Here is a 25,799-nt window from a genome sequence, read left to right as displayed (position 1 = left end):
ATAATGAGTCTATGGAGTCCTCTTCCTGAAATGTTGGCAGAAGTAAGAGTCCTTGAATATTTTGAAGGCATAGGTGGATAAATTCTTGATTAGCAACGGAGTGAAGAGTTTTGATTAGATTAGATTCCCTGCAGTGTGGAAACAGGCCCTTCGGCCCACCAAGTCCACACTGACCCTCCGAAGAGCAACCCACCCAGACCCATTCCCCTACATGTAACCCTGCACCTAACACTATGGGCAATTTAGAATGGCCAATTCATCTGACCTGCACATCTTTGTACTGTGGGAGGAAACCGGAGCACGGGGAGAATGTGCAAGCTCCACACAGACCGTTGCCCGAAGTGGGAATTGAACCTGGGTCCCTGGCACTGTGAGGCAGGGGATAGTCACCGTTCCGGGGATAGGCAAGAATGTGGAGTAAGCAGGTCAGTCATGACCTTGTTGAATGATTGCGCAGGCTTCAGGGGCTGAGTGGTCTGTACCTGTTCCTTGTTGACATGTTTGTATGTCTTTTTAGTAGGCACACAGATGGAATGCTAAATTCCATTCCTGATGCGGGAGCTTGCCAAAAGGGACGTGGGAAGCAGGGCATCTTGTTTTTGTTCTTGTTTAGTTTTAGAACTAAAAATCAACAAGAGCAATGTCTCATCCTGGCCCCAATTGGGAGGGAAGGATAATGCAGAATGCAGGGATTTGTCGTGCTTGGAGAAATTGTGCTGTGTTGAATCTCAAAGTGAAACTAAGGTTATTGTCCTCAGGCCAGTAATGAACCAGTGCTGCGGAGGATCGCAGTGGATAAATGTGCCCGACGTGTTCGACAGGCCCTTGCCTGTGTCAGCTGGGACACCAAGTTGACACAATGGCTGCACACAACGCTGGTGGAAACCCTGAGCCTGCCCATGCTGGCAGCATACTTAGATGTGCTTCAGACCTTGAAATGCAAGGTAGGTATGACAGATTCTGCACAATCATGGAGAACTCAACTGCGTGTACTTGGTGAAAGATAGACTAGCATTTTTCCTAAGACCACCTTAGTTTTCAAGCTAAGTACTGTAATTACTTGTAGTATAATGCAGCAGCATATTAGCATGTGGCAAGCTCCAGTGTACAGCAAAATACTGATGACCTAGTAATCTTGCATTATTGATGTTTGTCGAGAAATGAATATGGGGTGTCCCTGCTATTGTTGCACTAATGTGAGAAATCATTGTGTCTGATATGATGAGCATGGTCTCTGTAGTGCACTTTTTCTGTAAGATAGAATGTGCAGCAGTACAGCATTCCCTCAGTACTGACAGGGGAAAGTATCCATCAAGATTTTGCATCAAGTTTGTGGAGTCGGGTATGAACATAGAATCTTGCAATGGCAAAATGAGAGATCTTCCCACTGAGCTATGGCTGACACTGAAAGCCCAGCTGGAAAACAGTTGAAGGTAATGAGGTTTGAACCCTTGATTGAGCCTGACAGTGGGAGTATTATCCCATCAGCGAGGCAGTGCTGTGCTGCCAGAGAAAGCACTGCTCAATACCGATAGAGCTCTCTTTGATTTTACACTTTCAATGTCCTTTGCTACCTGAACTACTGCTTTCAAGCTGAAACCCAATTTAATGTGTCTTTCTGACAGAATTTCAGACCTCCTTTTGTTGGTGTATGTGGCATCCAATTAATACAGACTTAGTTGAGCTTTTCAGCTAATTTCATTATTTATAGCAGAAATGAATGGTCACGAATTGTTTACCATCTGACCATTTTAAGATCAGTATTCTGGCTCAAACAAAGGTATAATCATAGAATCCCTACAGTGTGGAGACAGGCCCTTCAGCCCAATGAGTCCACACCGACTCCCCGAAGAGCAACCCACTGAAACCCATTCCCCTAGCCTATTACTCTACATTTCCCCTGACTAATGTACCTAACTCTCTCATCTGTGAACACTATAGGCAATTGTAGCATGGCCAATTCACCTAACCTACACACCTTTAGATTGTGGGAGAAAACTGGAGCACCCGGAGGAAACCCACAGACAAAGTGTGCAATCTCCACACAGACAGTCGTCCGAGGTTAGAATTGAACCTGGGTCCTTGGTGCTGTGAGGCAGCAGTGCTCACCACTGAGTCACCATGCTGCTCCTTTTTTTTTGAAAGTCAATTTAATCTTAAATTTGATTACATTTAATTAACTCAATTATTATGCTAATGTAGAGAGCATCAAGACTAAAAGCATCAGATTCGGGGTGACATGGTGGCTCAGTGGTTAGCACTGCTGCCTCAGAGTGCCAGGGACCCGGGTTCGATTCCCGCCTTGGGCGACTGTTTGTGTTGAGTGTCCAAATTCTCCCCATGTCTACATGGGTTTCCTCCGAGTGCTCCCATTTCTTCCCACAATACAAGGATTTGCAGGTCAGGTAAATTGGCCATGCTAAATTGCCGATAGTGTTAGGTGCATTAGTCAGTGGTAAATATAGGGTCGGGGAATGGGTCTGGTTGGGTTACTGTTCAGAGGGTCGGTGTGGACTTGTCGGGCCGAAGAGAATACTGGAGAGAATATAATTAATTCCTTATGAAATCCAGATATCATTTCACAGAAAAGAAAACAGACTCGATAACAATTCACCAGAAAATGCTTGGAACAAGCAACTGCTGTCTCAGGACATATAAATGTTAGGGACTTTAGATTCATTCAGGGTTGCAAGAGAAATGGAGGAAAATGTCTGTAACATTTCATTACAACCCTTTTCAAAAATTCGATGCATCACAACATGCATTCCATTTCCTTTCTACATTGCCCAACAATACTCTCATTATATCCTTCAAGCATTTGGCTATATGAGCCAATCAAGCAAACACCCTCGTTGTTTCTTGCTATATTTTGCATCTTTCAAATAAAGTAACTTACTAAATACAACAATTCAGGTGCCAAAAGTAAGTATATGTTTCAAAGCCATAAGTAAATCATTATTCTTGGATTCATCAAATCCAATTTCAGTTCTTGTATATTTATAATAATGTGGATTTTCACCAAAACTTTGAAGTTCCATATGCGGCTATCAGACAAAAAGGACCACAGAGTTCAAACTCACTTGCTGTACTTATCATCATATTTGCAGACGTAGCCAAGGTGAGCAGCAAAAGGTACTTGCTAAATGTTGAGAAATTTGAAACTGTGGGAAGAGACTTGAGATCCAGATGCCTTGATCTTTCAAGTGACATGATCGGTTAAAAAATTAATCAGCAAAGTTGCTAGAATGTTGACCTTCATGTTAAGAGGATGAGAATCCATATAAAGTAATGTGTCCTGCGCTCCAGTGTTTGACCATGCTTGGAGTACTGTGAGCCATCGTGGCATCACACCTTGGGGATTGTGTGCGTGGGCTTGAATGGAGTGCATCGTTGATTTAGCTGAACCTCAGTGGGTTAAAATAAAAGGAGCAATGACACCAAGTTTGATATGCTTCCTTTCAGGTACCAACGTTAATTGATAAAATGATCATTTCCTCCACCACTAAGTCAGGAGCTGCTGGGGCGGAAGCCCTGTCCCTACTGTTGAAGCGACCGTGGGATCCTGCAGTAGGAGTGCTTTCCCATAATAAACCGGTGAGTTACATATCGGCTGTGGAAAATCCTTCACTACATGGAAGGCCTGAGGCTGGTATTTCCTCTACTGCTGTAATTGCATCGTAATATGAAACTTAGGAACAGGAGTAGACCATTTGATCCACGCGTCTGTTCTGTTACTTAATTAAATCAGGGCTGATTTCAGCTCCACTTTGTTCCTTAACTGTCCACATAACCCTCGATTTCCTTGTTGATAAAAAATCTATCAAACTCAAGCTTTTATGATTTAAGTGATCCTTACTCCACTGCTTTCCAGGAAGAGAACTCAACAGGGTAATGACCTACTGAGTGAAAGAAAATCTGAGAGGGAGAGGTCTTCCTCTTAAGCTGAGTCGTCCAGTTCAAGTAACCCCCATGAGAGGAACCATCTTCTGGGTATCCATCCTGTCAAATCCCTTCAGGATTGTCCATGTTTTCCCTAACCCTCCTATCTGTCTGAGATTCATTAGCTGCTGGCCATTCTTAGCACCATTCTTTAGAAAATAACTCCTTTATCTCAGAAATTAAGTTGAGTGAACCTGCTGTGAACTGTGGATTGTTAAATATTAGCATGCAAACGTACCTATAGCCCCTTTAAACCCAAACACACATGTTTATTCACAAATAAGAGAGGTGGTTCTACTGCAATATCATGGGTAGAAAATCATAGCTTCCCTTCAGTGTGGTAGCAGGGCACTTGGCCCATCGAGTCAGCACCAATCTTCCAAAGGGCAGCCTACTCAATCCCAACCTATCGTGGTAACTCTGCATATTCCATGGCCAATCCACCTAACCTGTATATCCTTGGACTGTGGGAGGAAACCGGAGCGCCTGGAGGAAACCCATGCAGGCACAGGGGGAATGTGCAAACTCCACACAGACAGTCGCCCAAGTGTGGAATCGAACTCCGTGTTAACCACTGAGCTACTTTGCTGACCCAAGACATTCGGTCTCATCTGGGATAGGCAGAGAGCACTAAATTCTATGGATAGACTCCAAGCTGCAAGGGTGGAATGAGGTGACTTTCTCGTGGTTGTTTTGGTTTATGGCATAGTTATGGACGTTGTTGACTGCAGAACGATATAAGATCCTCGATTTGGTAGCTGGTCAGTTTGACCTTGGTCTTTACTTAAGTTTGAAATTGTTCCTTTAAAACCCTGTGCTTTTTTTTCCCCATTAGGGTGAGAAAGAGGGAGACTTGTCTCTGTAGCCTTTCTGGAGGTTTGAGTTCAACTGTCTCTTGCTCAGGCCTGTGACAAACTGCAAGTTAACAATTCAAAAAGTTGTTGTTAGGGAGGTTTTCGACCCAAGAATGTCTAATTTAACTTCAAAAATTCCAAGGCCTTGTCAAATGTGCGCACTGAATGGAAGTGGAGCTACCAAAGTCAATAGCTGTTTCATGATAACCACAGTTGTTCCTGGCTGTACTACATGTACACTGGTTTCGTGTGGGTGGGTTCAGCTCTGATAACTGCTGTTGGAAAACTTTTCTAATACTGTTGCTTTGACCTGCAGAGTAAGATCCCAGGTTCTCCGTTGCTGCTCGTCACTCCTAGTGGACCCATGAACAACATGACATCTGCATCACGCAGGAACCGTTTTTGGTTATCTCAGCTGTCCTGTTTGGGAAAGGTTTGTTACACTCAGACCTCATTATAAGCACAGCGTGAGGAAATTTCTTGTCTTTATTCATGAGGTAGCCTCTCTGCGGCCTTGTTCCCTCTACCTCCCAGTGAAGCCTGCTCAAGATTTCAGTTGAGAAATTATTAGTCCTAGTGTCATAGTCAGCAACAAGGACCTAATTATTGTTATCCCATTTTCCAATACTTGGTCCTTAGCCTTCTATGCTTTGGCATTTGCGGGTGTTCCAACTAAATATTTCTTAAATGTTATATGAGCGTTTCTATCTACCGCCCTTGGGGACATGAAGACAAGAGTACACCATTCAGCCACTTGAGCCAGTTCCACCATTCAGTAAGATTACGGCTGATGGTCTAACTCCAAGTACCTACCTTTGACCAATATCCCTTAATAGCTTTACTTAACAAAAATAAATCTAACTCAGATTTAAAATGAACAACTAACCCTGCATCCACTGCCATTTGTGGACAAGAAACTGCTTCCTAACATCACTTCTCAATATTCTGGTCTGAATTCTCAGATTGTGCATTATTGTTCTACAATTCCCAAACAGTCGATATTCTTATCTTTACCTACGCTGACTTCTCCTGTTCATATCTTGAAGGATTTGATCACATCACCCCTTAATCTTGTAAATTCTGGCGAAATTTACAAGATTTTGGATAATCACTCCTCACGACCTACTGTTTGTTTCTGGACATCAGGGGTTGAGTTCTGGATTCACACCACCTTTTGGGTGAAAACTTATTTCCTTGCATCCCTTCCAAACCTCATTCCCCTTACCTTAAATTCTTGCCCTTCACCAAGGGGAAAGGTTTATTCCTGCCTACCCCGTCCATGCCCATAAAGTTTTGTAAATCTCAATTATGTCCGTCCTCGGGTTCCTCTCCTCCAAGAAAAACAGCTCAAGTCTGTTCAGTCTCTTTTCATGGCCTACGCTGTCTAGCCAATATCTTGATAAATAGCCTTTGCAACCTTTCCAGTGCTGTCACTTGTGTGATGTGGATTATGCACAATTTTCTAGCTGTGGTCAAACACAACATTTATACAATTCGAACATCATCTACCCTGCTCTTGCCTAGATTAGTAAAGGCAGGTACTTCATATGCCTTCTTATCCACTTTGTCTGCCTGTCCTGCTACCTTAAGGGCCTGACGGGCATGCATATCAAGGTCTATCTGATCCTCAGTGATTCCCAAGGTTCTGCCGTTCATCATGTATTCCCTTGCCTTGTTTGTCCTGCCCTAGGGCATCACCTCATGCTTATCTTGATTGAGTTCCATTTCACAGAATCACAGAGTCGTATAGCACGGAAACAGACCCTCGGTCCAACCAGTCCATGCCAAACATAATCCCAAACTCAACTTGTTCCACCTGTCTGCTGCTGGTCCATATCACTCCAAACCTTTGCTTTTCATGTACTTATCTTTGCCACTGATCAGCCCATCTGACCAGTCCATCGATACCCTCTTGTAATCTAAGGCAACCCTCAATATTTATCACGCACCAATTTTCGTATTATCAGCAGCAAACTTGTATGATCAACCCTCTTACATTCAAGTCTAAATCATTTAAATATACCTCAAACAGCACCAAATCTGATAGCTGCGTAACCCCACTGTACACAGGCTTCCAATCGCATAAAATCTCTTGATCATCTCCCTCTATTTCCTGCCACTCAGCCAATTCTGTCTTCAATTTGCCAAATCTTCTTGAATTTTATGGGCTTTTACTTTTACTCTCAGTCTCCCATATGGGACCTTATCAAAAGCCAGGTGAATTGGCCATGCTAAATTGCCTGTAGTGTTAGGTGAAGGGGTAAATGTAGGAGAATGGGTCTGGGTGGGTTACACTTCGGTGGGTCGGTGTGGACTTGTTGGGCCGAAGGGCCTGTTTCCACACTGTAGGGAATCTAATCTAATCTAATCTAAAAGCCCTTGGTGAAATCCAAGTCGACTGCATCAAAAGCATTGCCCTCATCTACATACCTAGACACCTCTTCAAAAAATTCAATCAAGCTGCTCAGGCATGAGCTACTTTTAACCAAACCATGTTGACTTGCTGATTAATCCTGGCATCTTCAACTACAGTTTAATTCTGTCGCTCAGATTTGCTTTCAGCAGTTTCCCCACCACAGAGGTGAGAATGACTGGCATATAGTTTCTTGGTTTTCTTGTTCCCTTCTTGACTAATGGTACTACAGAGGCTGTCTTCCAGTCCTCTGGCACCTCTCATTTGGTCAGCAAGGAATTGAAAATTATTGCCAGTGTTCCTGTTATTTTGTGGAAGTAGAGTCAGATACGTTAGGGACATTTAAGCCACTCTTGGATAGGCACACAAGTGATAGTAAAATGATGTTAGTATGATCTTAGAGTAAGATAAAAGGTTGGCGCAACATCGAGGACCGATGGGCCTGTATTGTGCTGTACCGTTCTATGTTCTGTTCTCTAATGTAGTTGTTCCGTTTTGGAGTTTAAGTACCACCATATGTTCTTATTTCTTGAGACTTATAAAATGTCATCCTTCCTCACTGCTATAATCGATTCCCTGATCAATATTGTGACACCTCTTCTCCTTTTACCTCCTTCCCTGTCTCACCTGAAACCCCTGTAGCCTGGAATATTGAGCTGCCAATCCTGCCCCCTCTCAATCCTGTCGTAGTTAAAGCAATTGCATTGCATCCCCATGTTTTAATTTGAGCTCTCAACTCATTTGCCTTGTTTATCAGACCTCTTGCATTAAAATAAGTACCATTCAACCTTGTCAAACTTTCTTGTGCACTAAACTTGCCTGTAATGTTTATGCCTTGAGTCCCTTGCTTCTCTTCTGAATTTGGCCATCAGCTTCCCCTACTGAACATTTTGTCTTGATCCTGCTTCCCTGGCAAGTTAACTTAAATCCTCTACAACAAGACCAGCAAACCTTGTCAGGATGCTGCTCCCATTTCAGGTCAGGTAGATGTCCACCTGCCCCCAAAAACACCTCCAGTGTCCCAGAAATCTAAAGCCACCTTCTTGCACCATCTCCAACCATGCATTCATGTGGAAAAGCTCCTGTTTTTTCACTCGTTAATGTGTGATGCTTGAGATAAACCAAAGGTTATGACCATTCATTGGATAAATTCAACATGTCAACCACTTAACAACGCCACAGAACTTTTCTTTTAGTCAAAATGGGTGGGAGTGGGGGAGGTGTTGTAGGATCACCTATGAGTGAGAGTTGACAAGGAAATGGGAGAGTGCATGCAGACTGCGGGGGAGGTTGTTGATGAGAGATGGAGGAATGAGGAAATGTGGTTGGGGGAGGTAGTGATGCAGTAACCGAAGTAACGCTAGGCTCAACGTAGAATGTGAGGGCAGTTGTCTTTTATTCTCAGGGATTCAAATGCCGGTCAAAGATGTTCAATTTTGGAGCTGTTGTAATTTTTCACTTTGTTTTTATGTTGATCACTATGCTTGTTCTCTTGAGAGGTTTGAAGCGTTCTTTTTGTCCTCCAGGTTATACCTGTCACCATGCACGTTGTAAATGGGGGCTCAGGAGTGAGTGTGGTGCAATGTCTGGAGCACATGATTGGAGTGGTCCGAGCCAAGATCCTGGAGGTAGGTAATTTGACACCAAGAATGTCAAAGCAGAGTTTTGCTACAAAAGGCCTTTGGTCCTTTGGAAGCTGAGTTTGCCCCCTTGTGTTTCCTCCTTCCACATTCTAACCGTGGGGTTTTGAATGCAACAATCAAGAGTCGTGCAGTATGTACGGCATGGAAACAGACCCTTTGGTCCAACCTGTCCATGCTGACCACATATCCTGAATTAATGTAGTCTCATTTGTTAGTATTTGGCCCATATACACCAGAACCTTCCTATTCATATACCCATCCAGATGCCTTTTGAATGTTAAAATTGTATCAGTTTCTCTGGCAGCTCATTCCATACACGCACCACCCTCTGTGTGAAAACGTTACCCCCCGGGACTATTTTTAAAATCTTTTCCTTTGGAGGTGCTGGTGTTAGACTGGGGTGTCCTTCATGATTTTATAAACCTCTATAAGGTCACTTCTCGGCCTCCGACGCTCCAGGGAAAATAATCCCAGCTCATTCAGCCTCTCCCGATACCTCAAACCCTCCAACCCTGGCAACTTTTCAGCCTATACTCTGGAGTCCTGCGGGTTCTGCTACCAAAGGTGCACATCCAGAAACCGTTGAGCTCTGTTGAGGGTTTCTGCTTGTTGCTGTTGTTTCAGTCAGTGAACTTCAGACCATGAACGCACTTTGGATATGAAAAAACCTTTCCTTATCTCCCCTCTAATCCCTAACGATCACTTGAAGTCTATACCCTATTGTCACTGATGATTCCAATAAGGAAAATAGACCCTTACTGACCACTGTACAAGGGCCTGCCTCAATGTTGCTCGCCTCAATCAAATCTCCTCAGGCTCCTCTTGTGCACAGAGAGCAACCCCAACCAATCCAATCTTTCTCCAGGACTAGACTTTGCTATCCCTGGCGACAGCTTAGTCAGTGTCCTCTGCATCCTCTTTGCTGCAATTCCGTTCTTTCTGTAATGAGGTGACCAGAATTGCTCACAATCTTCAAATTGTGCAATAACTAGCAATTTATGCAGTTCCATCATGATCATCGTGCTCTTTTAGTTTGGTTATAAAGAGACATTGAGGTTGTTTTCCTTCGAGCAGAGGAGACTGAGGGAGGACATGGTTGAGACGTATAAAACTGTGAGGGGTGTAAATAAAGTGGACAGGAAGAAACCTCTTCCTTTGAAGGGATCCGTGACCATGACCATAGCTTTAAGGTGAGGGGAAAGAGGTTTAGAGGGGATGCGAGGTTAAAAAAAATTCACTGACTATAAATCTGGAGCTCAGTACCTGCAAGGGTGGCAGAAGCAAAAATCCTGATTATGTTGGTAAAGTATTCAGATGTACTCATGTGCATTTGTGTCTCTTTTTTTCTCTCTCTCTCTCTCTCTCTCTCTCCTAGTTGCAGACTCACTTTGCAAGCAGACCAATTGTACTGATCGGTTGGAATGTTGGAGCCATCGTTGCTTGCCATGTAAGGAACCTGAGTTTGGCCTGTTCTGATAAGTTGAAGTGGGGAGGTTGAACCATATCCAGGGCTAGTGCCCTCCCTTGAACCCTGACCACTGAACAACAGCATCTCTCATTTATATAGCATAGCTCACGAAGAGAAAGATATCTTTAATTCAAAGAGTACTCAATGTTGAGTGAGAAGTGAAGGGGTTTTTGATGAGGGAGAAGAATCTCAGTCATTGAAACAAGTGAGAAGAAGTTTGTCAGATCATCAGTGATTGAACTGGCAGAAATTATGAGTCAGGGATTGGGAATGGGCACGAATTGGAAAAAGGTAGTCATCTGGAGACAGGAATTGGAAATTGGCAGTAATTAAGGGATTGGGGATAGGTAGTTTTCTGGAGCCTGGGACTGGGACAGGCAGAAATCCACAATCAGGGATTAGGAATGGGCAGTAATCCGAATAATTTGAGTTCAGGAATTGGGAATTAGTAGTAATTCAGAGTCAAGGATTGGAAAAATGCTGTATTCCAGAATCCTGGCAATAAATGCAGAATCTGAGGCAGCAGGACATGCCTTAAGCTGGTCAGTATGTCTAAAGTAGGTACACAGGAGCCTGGGTTAAGGCTGGGCATTGATGGTACTTCTCACATCCAGAAAATGGTGGAGTTGACCCCAGTTTAGTTTATACATCCTGATTCAAATGGGAGCAATCACCTGTCCAGCAGTGAGAACAGATAGTCTGCCTGGCATAAACTTGTGCAGTGCACAGACAGGTGATAGGGGCATCATGAGAGAGTCCATCAAATGTTTGCTGGTTGGATCACAGGGTAGTCTGGCTGTTTTCTGTTCTCTCCATGGGCACCATTGATGAGTGTAACACTGACTCTTTGTGTAAAGTGCTTTATCATATGCTGAGGCACTTAGTGAAACCTGGGCAAGTACAGTTTCTACCCCACATTGGTGTGTTGTTCCAAGTCTTTATTTATCTTGATGCAATGCTCACGAGCTCACAGTGTTATACAGTGCTTCGTAGACAATGAAATTCTTCATTGAGCTGCATGATTGTTGTAATAACGGGGATGATGTCTCAAGTTGGTAGTTGTGTCTCTGTGCAGGTCTCAATGATGGAATTTGTCTCAGCTGTTGTCTGCCTTGGATTTCCTCTGCTCACTGTGGAAGGACCAAGAGGAGTAAGGATCACATCATTTCAATTATTTTTATTATAAGTAATGATTTGGACAGTGAAACTATTTTTTAACTTCAAAACATATTCGGTGGGAAGATACACTGCATATTTTCAAGGTTTACAAGGATATCACCAAGTCAGGAGAGCTTGAGTTACAAAGAGAGGCTGAACAAGCTGGGACTATTTTTCCCTGGAGTGTAGGATGTTGAGGGGTGAGATTTATGAACTCATGAGGGCCACACATAAGGTGATTGGCAAAAGTTCTTTCCCCATGGGGTGGGGGAATCCAAAACTGGAGGGCATAATTTTAAGGTGAGAAGAGAGATTTTAAATAGACATGAGAAACAGCGTTTTTGCATGTAGCGTGTTGCATGTACGGAATGAGCTGCCAGCTGAAGTAGTAGAGGTGAGTACAATTGCAACATGTAAAATACACTTGGTCAGGGACACGGATAGGAAAGGGGCAGAGGGATATGAGCCAAACACAGACACATGGGACCATTTCAATTCAGGAAACCTGGTCAGCATAGATGAATTGGGCTGAAGGATGTGTTTCATTGCTGTATTACTTAGTTAAAAAATAAAGGGCAGCATGGTAGCTGAGTGGTTAGCACTGCTGCCTTACAGTGCCAGGGACCCGGGTTCGATTCCAGCCTTGGGCAACTGTCTGTGTGGAGTTTGCACATTCTCCCCGTGTCTGCGTGGGTTTTCTCCGGGTGCTCTGGTTTCGTCGCACAGTCCAAAGATATGCATGCTAAATTGCCCATAGCGTGAGGTGCATGATTCAGGGGTAAATGGGTCTGGGTGGGTTACTCTTCGGAGGGTTGGTGTGGACTGGTTGGGCCGATGGACCTGTTTCCACACTGTAGGGAGTCTAATCTCATCAAATTAACGCGCTTTCTAAACTCTGAAGGCAAGTACAACACACAGTTAGGTACAGAATAAAGCTCAATTTCCCATGTTCCATCAAACATTCCAGGGCTAAGTAATATGGCTTTGGATTAGTTAGCTTAAGGCTACATTAAATTTTGGGTTGTTAATTAGTTAGGATTAATTAAGTGTTGGAAAGGAAGAAGTGTGAAATAGGGACTAAAGCTAATTTCAGCTCAACAATCCAGATAATCTTCATATGAAAATGAATTGATCTGTTTATGGATAAGCCTGTAGAAAATCAGTGCAGTTTGCTCAAGAAATTAATGTGGCCTAAAACTAGTTCACCCTCTTCTGTGGACCAGTGCTAACTTAGCAAAAAGAAAAGCTGATGACAACAGGTCAGAGGTAACATAAATGTTGACAGAGCATTCAGAATGCAAAAATACCTCAGTGCTGAAAAGTAGGCCAATAAAAAGAAACGTTATGGATGACCCATCACATAACCAGCTAAAAAAAGAAATATAAAAGTGTTGAGATCTCATAATCCACATTAAAATATACATACAGTTATACTGGGGGGGGGAAAAAAAGTGTTTGGCTTTAATGCCAACCTCTTCAAAACCGATACCAGGAAATTTGTCTGATAATATGTAGATATCGAACATTTGCATGGCCACAGAGAAAAGGTGGGGGGCAGTGAGCTGAGATGCCCTTGAAGAAAGCCAGCACATGCACATGTACCCAAGTGATTGCCTGTTGTGCAGTGATCTGAATTTGAGCCCTAGGTTTCAGTCCATATTTATAGTGGAGCTAGATGGCAGCATGTTGAAAAAGTTTACTAAGTTCCCTTTGTGTTTTGAACTGTCCTTTTTAGTTAAAATGTTATGCACATCAATTGACCTTTGGAAATAAGTTGAGAGAGCAGAGCTCGGGAATTGTACTGTATACCAGTTCACCTAATGTCTGTTGTCTGGAAGTTACCCTGGTCTACAATTCAACTTGGGTGTACACCTTGCTAGAAAAGTGTAACTCTTGCCTCTTGAATTCGATAAGTTATTTTGAAAGGTACCACAGAGTGTGGATGGAATTTGTCTGTGTATCTTAATGTATGGACTCTTGGAAGGTAGCGATTAAATCCCTCATCTCAGGCCTTTCGCTAAAGTTGAAGCTCACAGAATTGAAGGCAAAGGTTGACCTTGTTCACAGTGCAGCTGAGCAGCAGGAGACAGACAGTGATAGCATGTGACCAAGGGTGTCCCACAGTGCTCTGTCTTGGCACCTTCACTATTCATTTTTTTTTAAAAATCAATGGTATGGGTGCTGAGTGCAAAAGCAATGTATCAAGTTTGGCAGCGTCTAACTGTGATTAACAGATGAGACAGTGATAGGCAGCACTGAAATAGTATAGATAGAAAATTAAATTCTGGAGAGATGTTGGTGGAATAAGTGAATGACTAAAACTGATCAGTGGATTTCAATTTATGCAACTGAAACTGTCCACTTTGGACCAAAGGTTAGTACAGAGTATAGACTAAACAGTAAGAAAGTACAAACTGTAGCAGTCCAAAGAGGTTTGCAGAAAAGTCACAGAAGTGATAGAAGATGATCAAAATCAGACTGCTATCTTTTATTTCAGGAACAATGATACATGTACAGGTCATGCTCCAGCTATCCAAGGTCCTGGTGAAACCTCACCTTAAATGCTGCGAGCTGCTCAAAGAACAATCCTTAAGAAAGGATGTTTCAGCTTTAGAGGTAGTACAGAGTCAATTTACCAAAATCATATCTGACTTCTAATGGTTGTTAGAATGAGAGATTGTAGAAACTGTGATTTTGTTGCCTCCAATTTTGAAAGTTGAGTGATAATTTACTGAAATCCTGAATTAAGACGATAGATAGGATGGAAAGAATTTTTTTCTGTTGGGTGAGGAGTCCAGAATTCATTGTGGTATTCAAAATGTTTAGAATCTAGTCTTCCTGAAATGAAAGTTGGAAAGACTTCAATGCAGACAGGAAGTCGAGGTTTGCAATTGTTTTGTGAAAATGGTAATTAGTGCCAGACCAGTTCTAAATTTTAAAGCCGTACTAAATTGTACGGCAGTGGAAGGTCAGCTATTATCTCATTGAGGAGAAGAACCAACTTGAGGGGCTGAATGGGCTGCTCCTTTTTCATATGAAATCTCAGGAGTTAGGGGTCAAAAGTGGTGTCACTGATCATTGCTAACTCATTGAACAGGACACTAGTGCCTCTATTTGTTTCAAGGAAGTTTGATTCAAAGATGCATGCAATGTTTGAGGACCATTCTGAAGGTTGTCACCCAAATGTTAAATGTCCAAATTTCCCCATCAGGATGTCGATGACCCATTACTGGATATGAAGACACCTGTCTTATTTGTGATGGGACAGAACTCAGTGCAATGCAACACTGATGCCGTTGAGGATTTCCGGGAGAAGATTCGAGCTGAAAACAGTTTGGTGATAGTCGGAGGTGCAGATGACAATCTCAGGTATTTCTGCAACTTGACTACAGGAGCGTGGAATCCTCAACAGCAAGGAAGCTCAAAGGAGATACAGTAATCAGAAAACGTAGGTTGCAGAGAGAGGTCAGGCTGGAACATGGCAGAGAGTAAGGAATGCCTGTTGGATTAAGTTGCATCTATTTCAATGTAAGAGTGCTGACAGATAAGGCTGATGAACTCAGGGCGTGGATAGGTATGTGGAACTGGGTTATTATAGCTATTGCAGAAACGTGGCTAAGGGAGGCACAGGACTAGCAGCTTCATGTACCAGGTTACAGGTGCTTTAGGTGGGACAGAGGTGGTGGAAGGGGAGGGGAGTTGCATTTTTGGTTAAGGCGGCTATCATAGCAGTAATCGGAGTTGAAATAACTGAGGGATCATCCATTGAGGGTGTGTGAGTGGAGGTAAGAAATAATAAGGGACTGGTGATGTTATTGGTGTTATACTATAGGCCCCCAGATAGTCAACAGGAATTAGAGGAACAAATATGCAGAGAGACTGGTGAGAGTTGCAGGAGCGATAGGGTTGTCATAGTTGGGATTTTAATTTTCCTAACAGAGACTGGGACTGCCAGAATGTTAAGGGCTGAGATGAGGTTGTGAAGTGTATTGAGAAAAGTTTCCTCAAACAATATCGAGAGGGTCCTTCTGATGAAGGGATAAACCTCAACCTACTGTTGGAAAATAGGGCAGAACAGGTGATGGAGGTGACAGTGAAGGAGTACTTTGGGACCAGTGACCATAGTTGTAACAGTTTTAAAATAGTTATGGAGAGGGACAAACCTGGTCCACAGGTTCAAGTTCTAAATTGGGGCAAGGCAAATGTTGATGGAATTAGTCAGGAGCTAGCAGGGGTCGATTGGTGAAGTTTGTTTGCAGACAAAGGGACCTCCAGGAAGTGGGATTCCTTTAAAAGTGAGATAGCTAGAGTTCAAGGTCTATATGTTCCTGTAAGGGTGAAGGGCAAGGCTGGCAGGATTAGGGAACTCTGATTGACAAAAGGTATGGAGGCTTTGACCAGAAAAAAGGAGTTATCCCAGGCAGCTGGGATCAAGGGAATCCCTGGAGGTATACAGGGGAATACAGGACTTTACTGAAGTAGGAAATCAGGAGGGTGAAAAGCGGGCACGAGATAGCCTTGGCTGAGAAGATTAGTGTGAATCTAAAGAAGTTCTTTAAGTATATTCAAGGAAAAAGAATAACTCGAGAGAGAATAGGGCCCCTCAAGGACCAAAGTGAACATGTATGTGCAGAACCTAAGGGGATGGGCAAGGTTCTCAATGAATATTTCTCCTCTGTTTTTGCCATGGAGAAAGACGTGAAGACTTGGGATCTTAGGGAAGTTAATGGTCATATCTTGGGGTCAGTCCAGATCGCAACAGAAGAGGTGTTGGATGAATGTATGAAGGTGAATAAATTTCCTGGTCCTGACTGGTAGTATCCAAGAACACTGCGAGAGAGTAGGGAAGAAATTGCAGGAGCCCTGGCTGATATTTTTGCATCGTTGTTAGGCTCAGGTAAGGTACCGGAAAGCTGGAGGATAGCGAATGTTGTGCCCTTATTCAAGAAGGACTGCAAAGAAAAGCATGGGAACTGTAGACCAGTAAGACTAACATCTGTGGTGGGTAAGTTACTTGAGAAGATTCTGAGAGATAAGATATACGTGCATTAGGAAACACAGGGTTTGAATCGAAGTAATCAGCATGGTTTTGTGAGTGCAAGATCATGCCTCACAAATTTGTGAGAATTCTTTAATGATGTGACCAGGAAAGTTGATGAGGGCAGTGCAATTGACATGGTCTATATGACCTTTGATAGGGTTCCACATGGTAGGCTGCTCTGAAAGGTTAGATCACATGGAATCCAGGGTGAACCGGACAAATTGGATACACAGTTGGCTTGATGGTAGGAAGCAGAGGGTAATAGTGTAAGGATACTTGTCAGACTGGAGGCCTGCGACTGGTGGAGTGCTTCAGGGCTCCGTGCTGGCCCCACTGCTGTTTGTTATCTATATCAACGATTTGGAAGAGAATGTACAAGGCATGATTAGTAAGTTTGCTGATGACACTAAAATAGTCGGTATCAGGGACAGTGAGGAAGGTTATCAGTAATTGCAGCAGAACCTTGACCAGATGGGGAGGTGGGCCGAGAAATGGCAAATGGAGTTTAATACAGATAAGTGTGAGGTCTTGCATTTTGGAAAGTCAAATCAAGGTAGGAGTTTCGTGCGCCTTAAGGAGTGCAGTGGAACAGAGGGACCTTGGAGTTCAGGTGCATAGTTCACTGCAAGTGGAGTCTCAGGTAGACAGGACAATGCAGAAGGCTTTTGGCACACTGGCCTTCATCAGTCAGGGCATTGAGTATAGAAGTTGGGAAGTTATGATGCAGTTATACAGGAAGCCGTGCTTGGAGTATTGTGTTCAGTTTTGTTAACCCTGTATAGGAAGGATATTATTAAACTGGAAAGAGTGCAGAAAAAATGTACAAGCATGATGCCTGGACTCAACGGTCTAAGTTACAGGAAGAAGTTGGACAGGCTGGGACTTGTTTCTTTGGAGTGTAAGAGACTGAGGGGGATCCTTACGGAAGTGTATAAGAGCGTGACTGTGCATTCATTCTATCTGTGCCTCTCTTTTTCCCAGAGTTGGGGAATCGAGGACTAGAGGGCATTAGTTTAAGGTTAGAGGGGAAAGAATAAAAGGGAACCTGAGGAGCAACTTCTTTACACAGAGGATGGTAAGCATATGGAATGAGCTGCCAGCGGAAGTAGTTGAGTCAGGCACATGAATAACTTTTAAAAGGCATTTGTGCAAATATATGGATAGGAAAGGATGAGAAGGATATGGGCCAAGTGCAGAGGAATGGGATTAGTGTGGATGGACATTTTGGTCGGCCTGTCTCCATACTGAAGGACTCTGACCGGATGGCTCGTGCTCCTTTTGTTGACTGGTGATTGTAACTGGAGTGGTGTTTTTGATAAGGGATCAAGTTATGTCTGTACTTAGGGAGGATATTCCTGGGAATACATGCAGTAAAGTTATTTGGGTGGAACTGAGAAATATGAAAATGAGGATCTCCTTATTGGGATTGGATGATAGACCCACCAATCGTCATCGGAAAATTGAGAAACAAATTTGGAAGGAGATTTCAGTTATCAGTAAAAATAATAGGGTGCTTTTGGTAGAGGATTTTAACTTTCCAAACATAGGCTGGGACTGCCATAGTCTTAAGTGCAAAATTGGCTACTCTTGGGAAATAAGGCAGGGTCAGTGGGAGAGCACTTTGGTGCCAGCGACCATAATTCTATTTGTTTTAAAATAGTGATGGAAAAGGATAGACCGGATCTAAAAGTTTTAGTTCTAAATTGGAGCAAGGCCAGTTTTCTTGGTATGAGGCAACATTTTCAAAAGTTGCTTGGGGGTGGATGAATGCAGATAAAGGGATGGTTGGAAAATGGGAAACCTTCAGAAATTAGCTCATGAAAGTCCAGAGGCAGTATGTTCCTGTTAGGGTAAAAGGAGATGCTGGTAAGTCCAGGAAATGCTGGATGACTGGACAAACTGAAGTTTTGATTAAGAAAAAGAGCGAAGCATATGTCAGCTATTGACAGCTGAGATCGAGTGAATCCTCAGAACAGTACAAACTTAGGAGTTTACTTAAGAGGGAAATAAGAAGGGCAACAGGGGGATATGAGATAGATTTGGCATATGGGGTTAAAGAAAAACGAAGGGGATTTTATAAATACATTAAGGACCAAAGGCTAATTCTGGGGAGAATGGGGTCCCTTAACGATCAGCAAGGCGGCCTGTGTGTGGAACCGCAGGAGATGGAAGAAGACACTAAACGAATTTTTTGCATCCGTATTATCTGTGGAGAAGGACATGGAAGATATAGACTGTGGGGAAATAGATGGTGGCATCTTGAAAAATCTCCATATACAGAGGAAGTTGTGTTGGATGTCTTAAAACACATGAGGTTGGCTAAATCCCCAGAATCTTTTCTGGTGGGACTCCGTGGGAAGCTAGGGAAGTGATTGCTGGGCCCCTTGCTGAGACATATGTATCATCGATAGTCACAGTTGAGGTGCTGGAAGACTGGAGGTTGGCTAACGTGGTGCCACTGTTTAAGAAAGGTGGTAAGGAGAAGCCAGGAAACTATAGATGGTGAGTCTGACATCGGTGGTGGGCAAATTATTGAAGGGAATCCTCAGGGACAGGATTTACATGTATTTGGAAAGGCAAGGACTGATAAGGATAGCCAACATGACTTTGTGCGTGGGGAATCATGTTTCACTAACTTAATTGATTTTTTTTGAAGACTTAACAAAGGGGATTGATGAGAGAAGAGTGGTGGTTGTGATCTATGTGGACTTCAGTAAGGCATTCAACAAGGTTCCTCTTGGTAGATCGGTTAGCAAGATTAGATCACATGGAAGACCAGGAGAGCTAGTTATTTGGACACACAACTGGCTCAAAGGTAGAAGACGTTAAGAACTCGGAGCAGACGTTGTCCATCTGCAGTAGTCCTTCGAGCCTGCTCCACCATTCAGTAAGATCATGGCTGGTCTTTTCATGGCCTCAACCTCACTCAGTCGCCCTCTCTCCATAAACTTTAATTCCTTTACTGTTCAAAAAAGTATCTATCTTGCTTTAAAAGCATTTACTGAGGAAGCCTCAACCAATTCACTGGGCAGGGAATTCCATAGATTCACAACCCTTTGGGTGACGATGTTGCTTCTCAATTTGGTCCCAAATCTGCTGCCCGTAATTTTGAGGCTGTAACCTTTGTCCTGGTTTCACCTGCCAGTTGAAATATCCTCTCGATTTCTATCTTATTTATTCCATTCATAATTTTATATGTTTCCATAAGATTTCCCCCCACCCCGACATTCTTCTAAATTCCAGTGACTATAATCCCAGTCGACTCAGTCTCTTCTCGTAAGCCGACCCTCTCAACTCCGGAATCAACCAAGTGAACTTCCTCTGCACCCCCTCCAGTGCCAGTATGTACTTTGTCCAAAACTGTGCACAGTACTCCAGGTGTGGCCTCACCAGCATCGTATCCAGCTGCAACATCATCTCCCTGCTTTTAAACTCGATTCCTTCAACAATGGAAGACAAAATTACATTTGCTTTCTGAATTACCTGTTGCATCTCCAGACCAACCTCTGTGATTCATGCACAAGGACACCCAGGTCCCTGTGCATAGCAGCGTGCTGCAATTTCTTACCATTCAAATATTAGTCGATTTCACATTTATTAATATTGTACTCCATCTGCCAGACCCTTACCCATTCACTTAAACTATGTGTTCCTCTGCACAGTCCTCTACACACTTTGCTCTACCACTCACCTTAGTGTCATCTGCAAACTTTGACACATGAGACGTGGTTCCTGACTCCGAATCATCAATGTAAATTGTGAATAATTACGCTCCCAACACTGATCCCTGAGGCACACCAGTAGCCTCTGATCGCCAACCAGAAAAGCACTCATTTATTCCCACTCTTTGCTTCTTGTTAGTTAACAAATCCTCTATCCATGCTAATATATTGACCATAATGCCATGCATCTTTATCTGATGCAGCAATCTTTTGTGTTCTACCTTTTCAAATGCCTTTTGGAAATCTAGTCACACCACATCTACTGGGTCCCTGTTGTCCCTCTTGTTCATAATGTCTTCATAGAATTTCAGAAGGTTAGTTAAGCATGACTTGCCTTTCATGAAACTATGCTGCATCTCCCTGACAAAACAATTTCTATCTTGATGTGTTACTATTTCTTCCTTGATAATAGACTCATGCATTTTCCTCACTGCAGAAGTTACATTAACTAGCCTATAATTCCCCATCTTTTGACTATCTCCCTTTTTAAACAGTAGTGTCACATTTGCTGTTTTCCAATCTGCTGGAACTGCCACAGCGTTCAGCAAAGTTTGGAAAGTTTCCACAATTCCATATGCTATTTCTCCTGCCATCTCTTTTAGTACCCTGGGAAGTATTCCATCAGGGGCAGAAGACTTGTTTACCCTTAACTCCATTAGCTTACCCAACACTACCTCTTTGATGATGATTTTTTTATCCAGGTCTTACCTGGATAAAAAAATCTGGCATGTTATTGGTGTCCTCCACTGTGAAGACCGACACACAATATCTGTTCAATGACTTGGCCATTTCATCATATCCCATTACGAAATTCCCCTTCTCGTCCTGTAAAGGAGCAATGTTTGCCGTAGTCACATTTTTTTGTTTTATAGAAACAGACCCTTCGGTCCAACCTATCCAAACCGATCAGATATTCTAACCCAACCTCATCCCACCTGCCAGCACCAGCCCATATCCCTCCAAACCCTACCTATTTATAAACCCATCCAAATGTCTCTTAACTGTTGCAATTGTACCAACCTCCACCACTTCCTCTGGCAGCTCATTCCATACACATACCATCGTCTGACTGAAAAAGTTGCTCCTTGGGTCTCTTTTACATCTTTCCCCTCACTCTAAACCTATGCCCTCTACTTCTGGATTGCCCCACCCCAGGGAAAAGACTTTGTCTATTTATCCTCTCCATGCCCCTCATAATTTTGTAAACCTCTATAAGGTCACCCCTCAGCCTCCGACACTCCAGGGCAAACAGCCCCAGCCTGTTCAGCCTCTCCCTGTAGCTCAAACCCTCCAACCCTGGCAACATGCTTGTGAATCTTTTCTGAACCCTTTAAAGTTTCACAACTTCTTTCCGATAGGAAGGAGACCAGAATTGCACACAATATTCCAATAGTGGCCTAACCAATGTCCTGTCCAGCTGCAACATGACCTCCCAACTCCTGTACTCAATACTCTGACCGATAAAGGGAAGCATACCAAATGCCGTCTTCACTATCCTATCTACCTGCGACTCCACTTTCAAGGAGCTATGAACCTGCACTCTCTTTGTTCAGCAACACTCCCTAGGATCGTACCATTAAGTGTATAAGTCCTGCTAAGATTTGCTTTCCCAAATGAAGCACCTCGCATTTATCTGAATTAAGTTCCAACTGCCACTTCTCAGCCCATTGGTCCATCTGATCAAGATCCTGTTGCAATCTGAGGTAACCCTCTTCGCTGTCCACTACACCTCCAATTTTGGTGTCATCTGCAAACTTTCTTAACTGTACCTGTTATGCTCACAACCAAATCATTTATATAATTGACGTAAAGTAGCGAAGGCAGCATCGATCCTTGTGGCACTCCACTGGTCATAGGCCTCCAGTCCGAAAAACAACCTTCCACCACCACCCTCTGTCTTCTGCCTTTGAGCCAGTTCTGTATTCAAATGGCTAGTTCTCCCTGTATTCCGTGAGATCTAACCTTGCTAATCAGTCTCCCATGGGAACCTTGTCGAACACCTTAATGAAGTCCATGTAGATCACATCTACTGCTGTGTTCTTTCAGCCTCCTGCCTGTCTATCTTGTCCTGAATGGTGCCAAGCTTCTTGAGTGTTATTGGAGCTGTGCTCCTGGCATGTGTCTTATAGGTGGTGGACAAGCCCTGGGAGTCAGGAGGTGAGTTACTCTGACTTGCTCTTGTAGCCCCCAGTTAAGTGTCTGGTTGTTGGTTGTTGACTATGAAGGGGTGTTTGGATGTTGACTATGAAGGGGTGGTGGTTACATGGTTTCTTACTGGAGATGGTCAATCTTGGCACTTGTACAACGTGAATGTCATTTGCTACTTGTCAGCCCAAAGCTGAATATTGTCCATATCTTATTGCATTTAAACATGGACTGCTTCAGTATCTTGAGGAATCACAAATGGTGCTGAACATTGTGCAGTCATTGTCGAGCATCCCCACTTCTGACCTTATGATGGAGGGAAGATCGTTGATGAAGCAGCTGAAGATAGTTGGGTTGGGGACACTCCGCTGAGGAACATGTGCAAAGATGTCCTGAATCTGAGATGATTGACCTCCAATAATCACGGCCATCGTCACATGTTACAGGTACGACTCCCACCAATGATTCCCATTGACTCCATTTTGCAAGCGTTCCTTGATGTCACGCTCTGAATGCAGCCTTGATGTCAAGGGCTGTCGATCTCTCTTCACCTTTGGAATTCAGCACTTTCGTCCATGCCTTGAACAAAGGATGTAATGAGGTCACAGCCTAAATGGCCCTGGCAGAACCCAATCTGAGCTTAATAACAGCTTATTGTTGAGCAAATGCTGCTTAATAGCACTGTTGATGACCCCTTCCGTCCCTCTACTAATGATGGAGAGTGGACTGACGGGCAGTAATTGGCCAGTTTGGATTTGTTCTTTTTGTGCATTGGACATATCCTGGGCAATTTTTCACATTTTTGGGGAGGTGCCATTGTTGTAACTGCAGCTTGGCTGGGTGAACTACAAGTCTTCAGTGCCATTGCCAGAATGTTGTTAGGCCCCAAAGCCTTTGCAGTATCCAGTGCCTCCAACCGTTTCTTGATATCACATGGAGTGAACGAAATTGACTGAATACCTGTGAAGCTGAGATGGATCATCACTGGAACTTCTGGCTGAAGATTGCTGTGAATGCTTCGGTCTTATATTTTGTACTGATATGTTGTGCTCTTTCATCATTTGAGAATTGATGGAGCTGCCAGCCTCAGTGAGTTGTTTCATTGTCCACCACCATTCATGACCAGTTTTGAACTGATCTGGTTGTGGAATTGCTTCACTCTGCCTGTCATTGCTACTTGTGCTGTTTGGCATGCGAGCACTTGTGTTTGATAGCTCCACCAGTTTGACACTTCATTTTTAAGTATGCGTCATGCTGCTCTGGATGTGCCTCCTGCACTCTCCATTGAAGCAGGATTGATCTCCTGGCTGATGATTATGGTTGAATGGGAGATATGCCAGGCCATGAGTTTGCAGATTGTGCTGGAGTTCAGTTCTGTGGCTTTTGATGGTCTAGACCACCTCATAGATGTCCAGTCTTGAGCTGCTGCATCTATTCGAAGTCTGTCCTCCTTAGCATGATGAAGTGCATTCTCAACATGAGAGGAGAACTTCCATCTCCACAAGGCCTGCATGGTGGTCACTGTTATGGATGTTGTCACAAACGGGCGCATCTGCAGCTGGCAGATTGTTCCAGTGAGATCAAGTGTGTTTTTCCCTGCATTGCAGGAGGTTAAGGGGAGTGCCACACTGTCAGAGGGTCGGTACTAAGGGCTTGCTGCACTGTCAGAGGGTTAGTACCGAGCAAGAGCTGCACTGCAGAAGGGTCAGTACTGAGGGAGTGCTGCACTGAGCAAGAGTCAGTAATGAGGTAATGTCGCGTTGTCCGACAGTCAGTCCAGAGAAAGTGCTGCACTGTCCGAGGGTTAGTTCTGAGGGTGTGTCACAGTACTATGAGTCGGTCTGTTTGCTGATTCTTTGTTCTCGACAAACTGGAGTCTTGCTCGCCTTGACTTTCTCAGATCACTCCCTTTGAGCCAGGGAAGTGAAATTTGATGTCTGAATACTCTTGTTATGATGAATCCCACACAAGCAGGAAAGGTCTAAAGGGGAAACAGCTGAAGAGAAGCCTGTGACAAGGCGGGTTGATGGGATTGAAGGGGAAACCTAGAAGGTAAATGTGGACTGTGTACAAAAACATCCATGTTTTTCATTATAGGATTAATAAAGCAAAGAAGAAGATGGAGGGTCTGACGCAGAGCATGGTGGACAGATGTATACAGGTACTCTTTCTGTGTTTCTCACGTCAAGGTATTCAAGAGCACTCCTTTCTCACGCTGTCCATCACATACATTTGAACACCCCTCACTGTCACTCCAAAGTATCTCTACACACACAGTTTCACACCCAAACTCAGGCATTCATTCACAAACAATTATATGCACTCTCATTCTTGTGCACGCTCTCACCAGACACTGTGTGCTTTGACTTGGGCTCTCTCTCACTCAGATTCCCCTGCTCCACACAGTATTGTTTTAATGCAGCCTCTGACATTATGACAAAAGAAAGCCATTCAGCTTCCACCTTTTCACATCTCCTTGCCAGCTTGTTCTGCAGACCTGTACATAATGGGAAGTTATTAATTGCATTTTGTGGATCTTTTAACCTCAGGATGAAATTGGTGATTTTCTGACTGGTGTTCTAACCAAGAATGAAGCACAGTTGGGGACTGACGTCAAAGATGTGGATGCAGACAAGAAGAGACGCTGTCGGGATGCTCGGAGGGACCTGGCCTTTGAGCTTCCAGAGAGAAGTAGCCGTCCCACATCTCCTTTTAGTCGAGTGCCAGCTTCTCCTTCTGGTTCTGAGGTGAATGACTGAATTATTAATATTCCCATAGAGACAAATAACCTGGAATTAAACACCGTTTCCACCTGACACTGGGAAGAAACTGTACCAACAAGCCAGATTTGATATAATTCAAACATTAATTGACAGACCAATTATCATTCAGCGAGAAAATAAATTCCACTGTAAATCATCATTATGGCGAAGTTACGTGGGTTGGGGGTGTGGTGTGTATATATGGTATGAATTCTGATCACTATCTCTTGGTACTTGCTACATGAATGTTCACTTTCTCCAATCACAGAAGATAACTTGGTGTGTTCAGACCATGTTCAAATTCCACAGTTTCTCAACCTTTGCTGGTAGCTTTGCAGCATTAGTCTTTTTCCTCTCCTTCCCTTGCTTGCCTGACTTGCAACTTACGTTGTCTTGTACCAGCGGTTTCGTGGTCCTGTGCTGTTATTGAAGAATTCTCCCTGGTTCTTTAATAGGAGACCTGTGTCTGTGTTATCTGCTTAGATCCACTGTACCTTGTATCTGATTCCCTTTTTATTGCATATGACCACAGCAACAAGGAAGAAGAGGTCACTCAGACACTCGAGCTTGAGCTGCCATTAAATCTTGTTTTTAAAGAGCGATCCCTTGTTCTTGATTCTCCCAGAATAGGAAACATTTACTTCACATCCAACT

The 25,799-nt window shown here is 43.5% G+C and overlaps 1 protein-coding gene across 2 annotated transcripts in view; it reads left to right on the top strand.

Annotated features, from left to right (window-relative positions):
• kansl3 (KAT8 regulatory NSL complex subunit 3) overlaps positions 1-25,799 on the top strand; it is a 79,077-nt gene that overhangs the window by 16,428 nt on the left and 36,850 nt on the right. For both annotated transcript variants that reach the window (XR_006309887.1, XM_043681073.1), the window contains exons 4-12: positions 759-944; positions 3,463-3,594; positions 5,110-5,226; positions 8,733-8,834; positions 10,225-10,296; positions 11,393-11,467; positions 14,687-14,844; positions 24,481-24,544; positions 24,933-25,130. Coding sequence is in view for 1 of the 2 variants with exons in the window: in XM_043681073.1 (XP_043537008.1) it covers positions 759-944; positions 3,463-3,594; positions 5,110-5,226; positions 8,733-8,834; positions 10,225-10,296; positions 11,393-11,467; positions 14,687-14,844; positions 24,481-24,544; positions 24,933-25,130 (1,104 nt within the window). In the remaining variant the exon portion in view is untranslated. The remainder of the gene's footprint in view (positions 1-758; positions 945-3,462; positions 3,595-5,109; positions 5,227-8,732; positions 8,835-10,224; positions 10,297-11,392; positions 11,468-14,686; positions 14,845-24,480; positions 24,545-24,932; positions 25,131-25,799) is intronic.

Source organism: Chiloscyllium plagiosum, chromosome 41, assembly GCF_004010195.1.
Source record: "Chiloscyllium plagiosum isolate BGI_BamShark_2017 chromosome 41, ASM401019v2, whole genome shotgun sequence".
NCBI classification, from domain to species: Eukaryota; Metazoa; Chordata; class Chondrichthyes; order Orectolobiformes; family Hemiscylliidae; genus Chiloscyllium; species Chiloscyllium plagiosum.
This window is presented reverse-complemented; position numbering and strand designations above follow the sequence as displayed.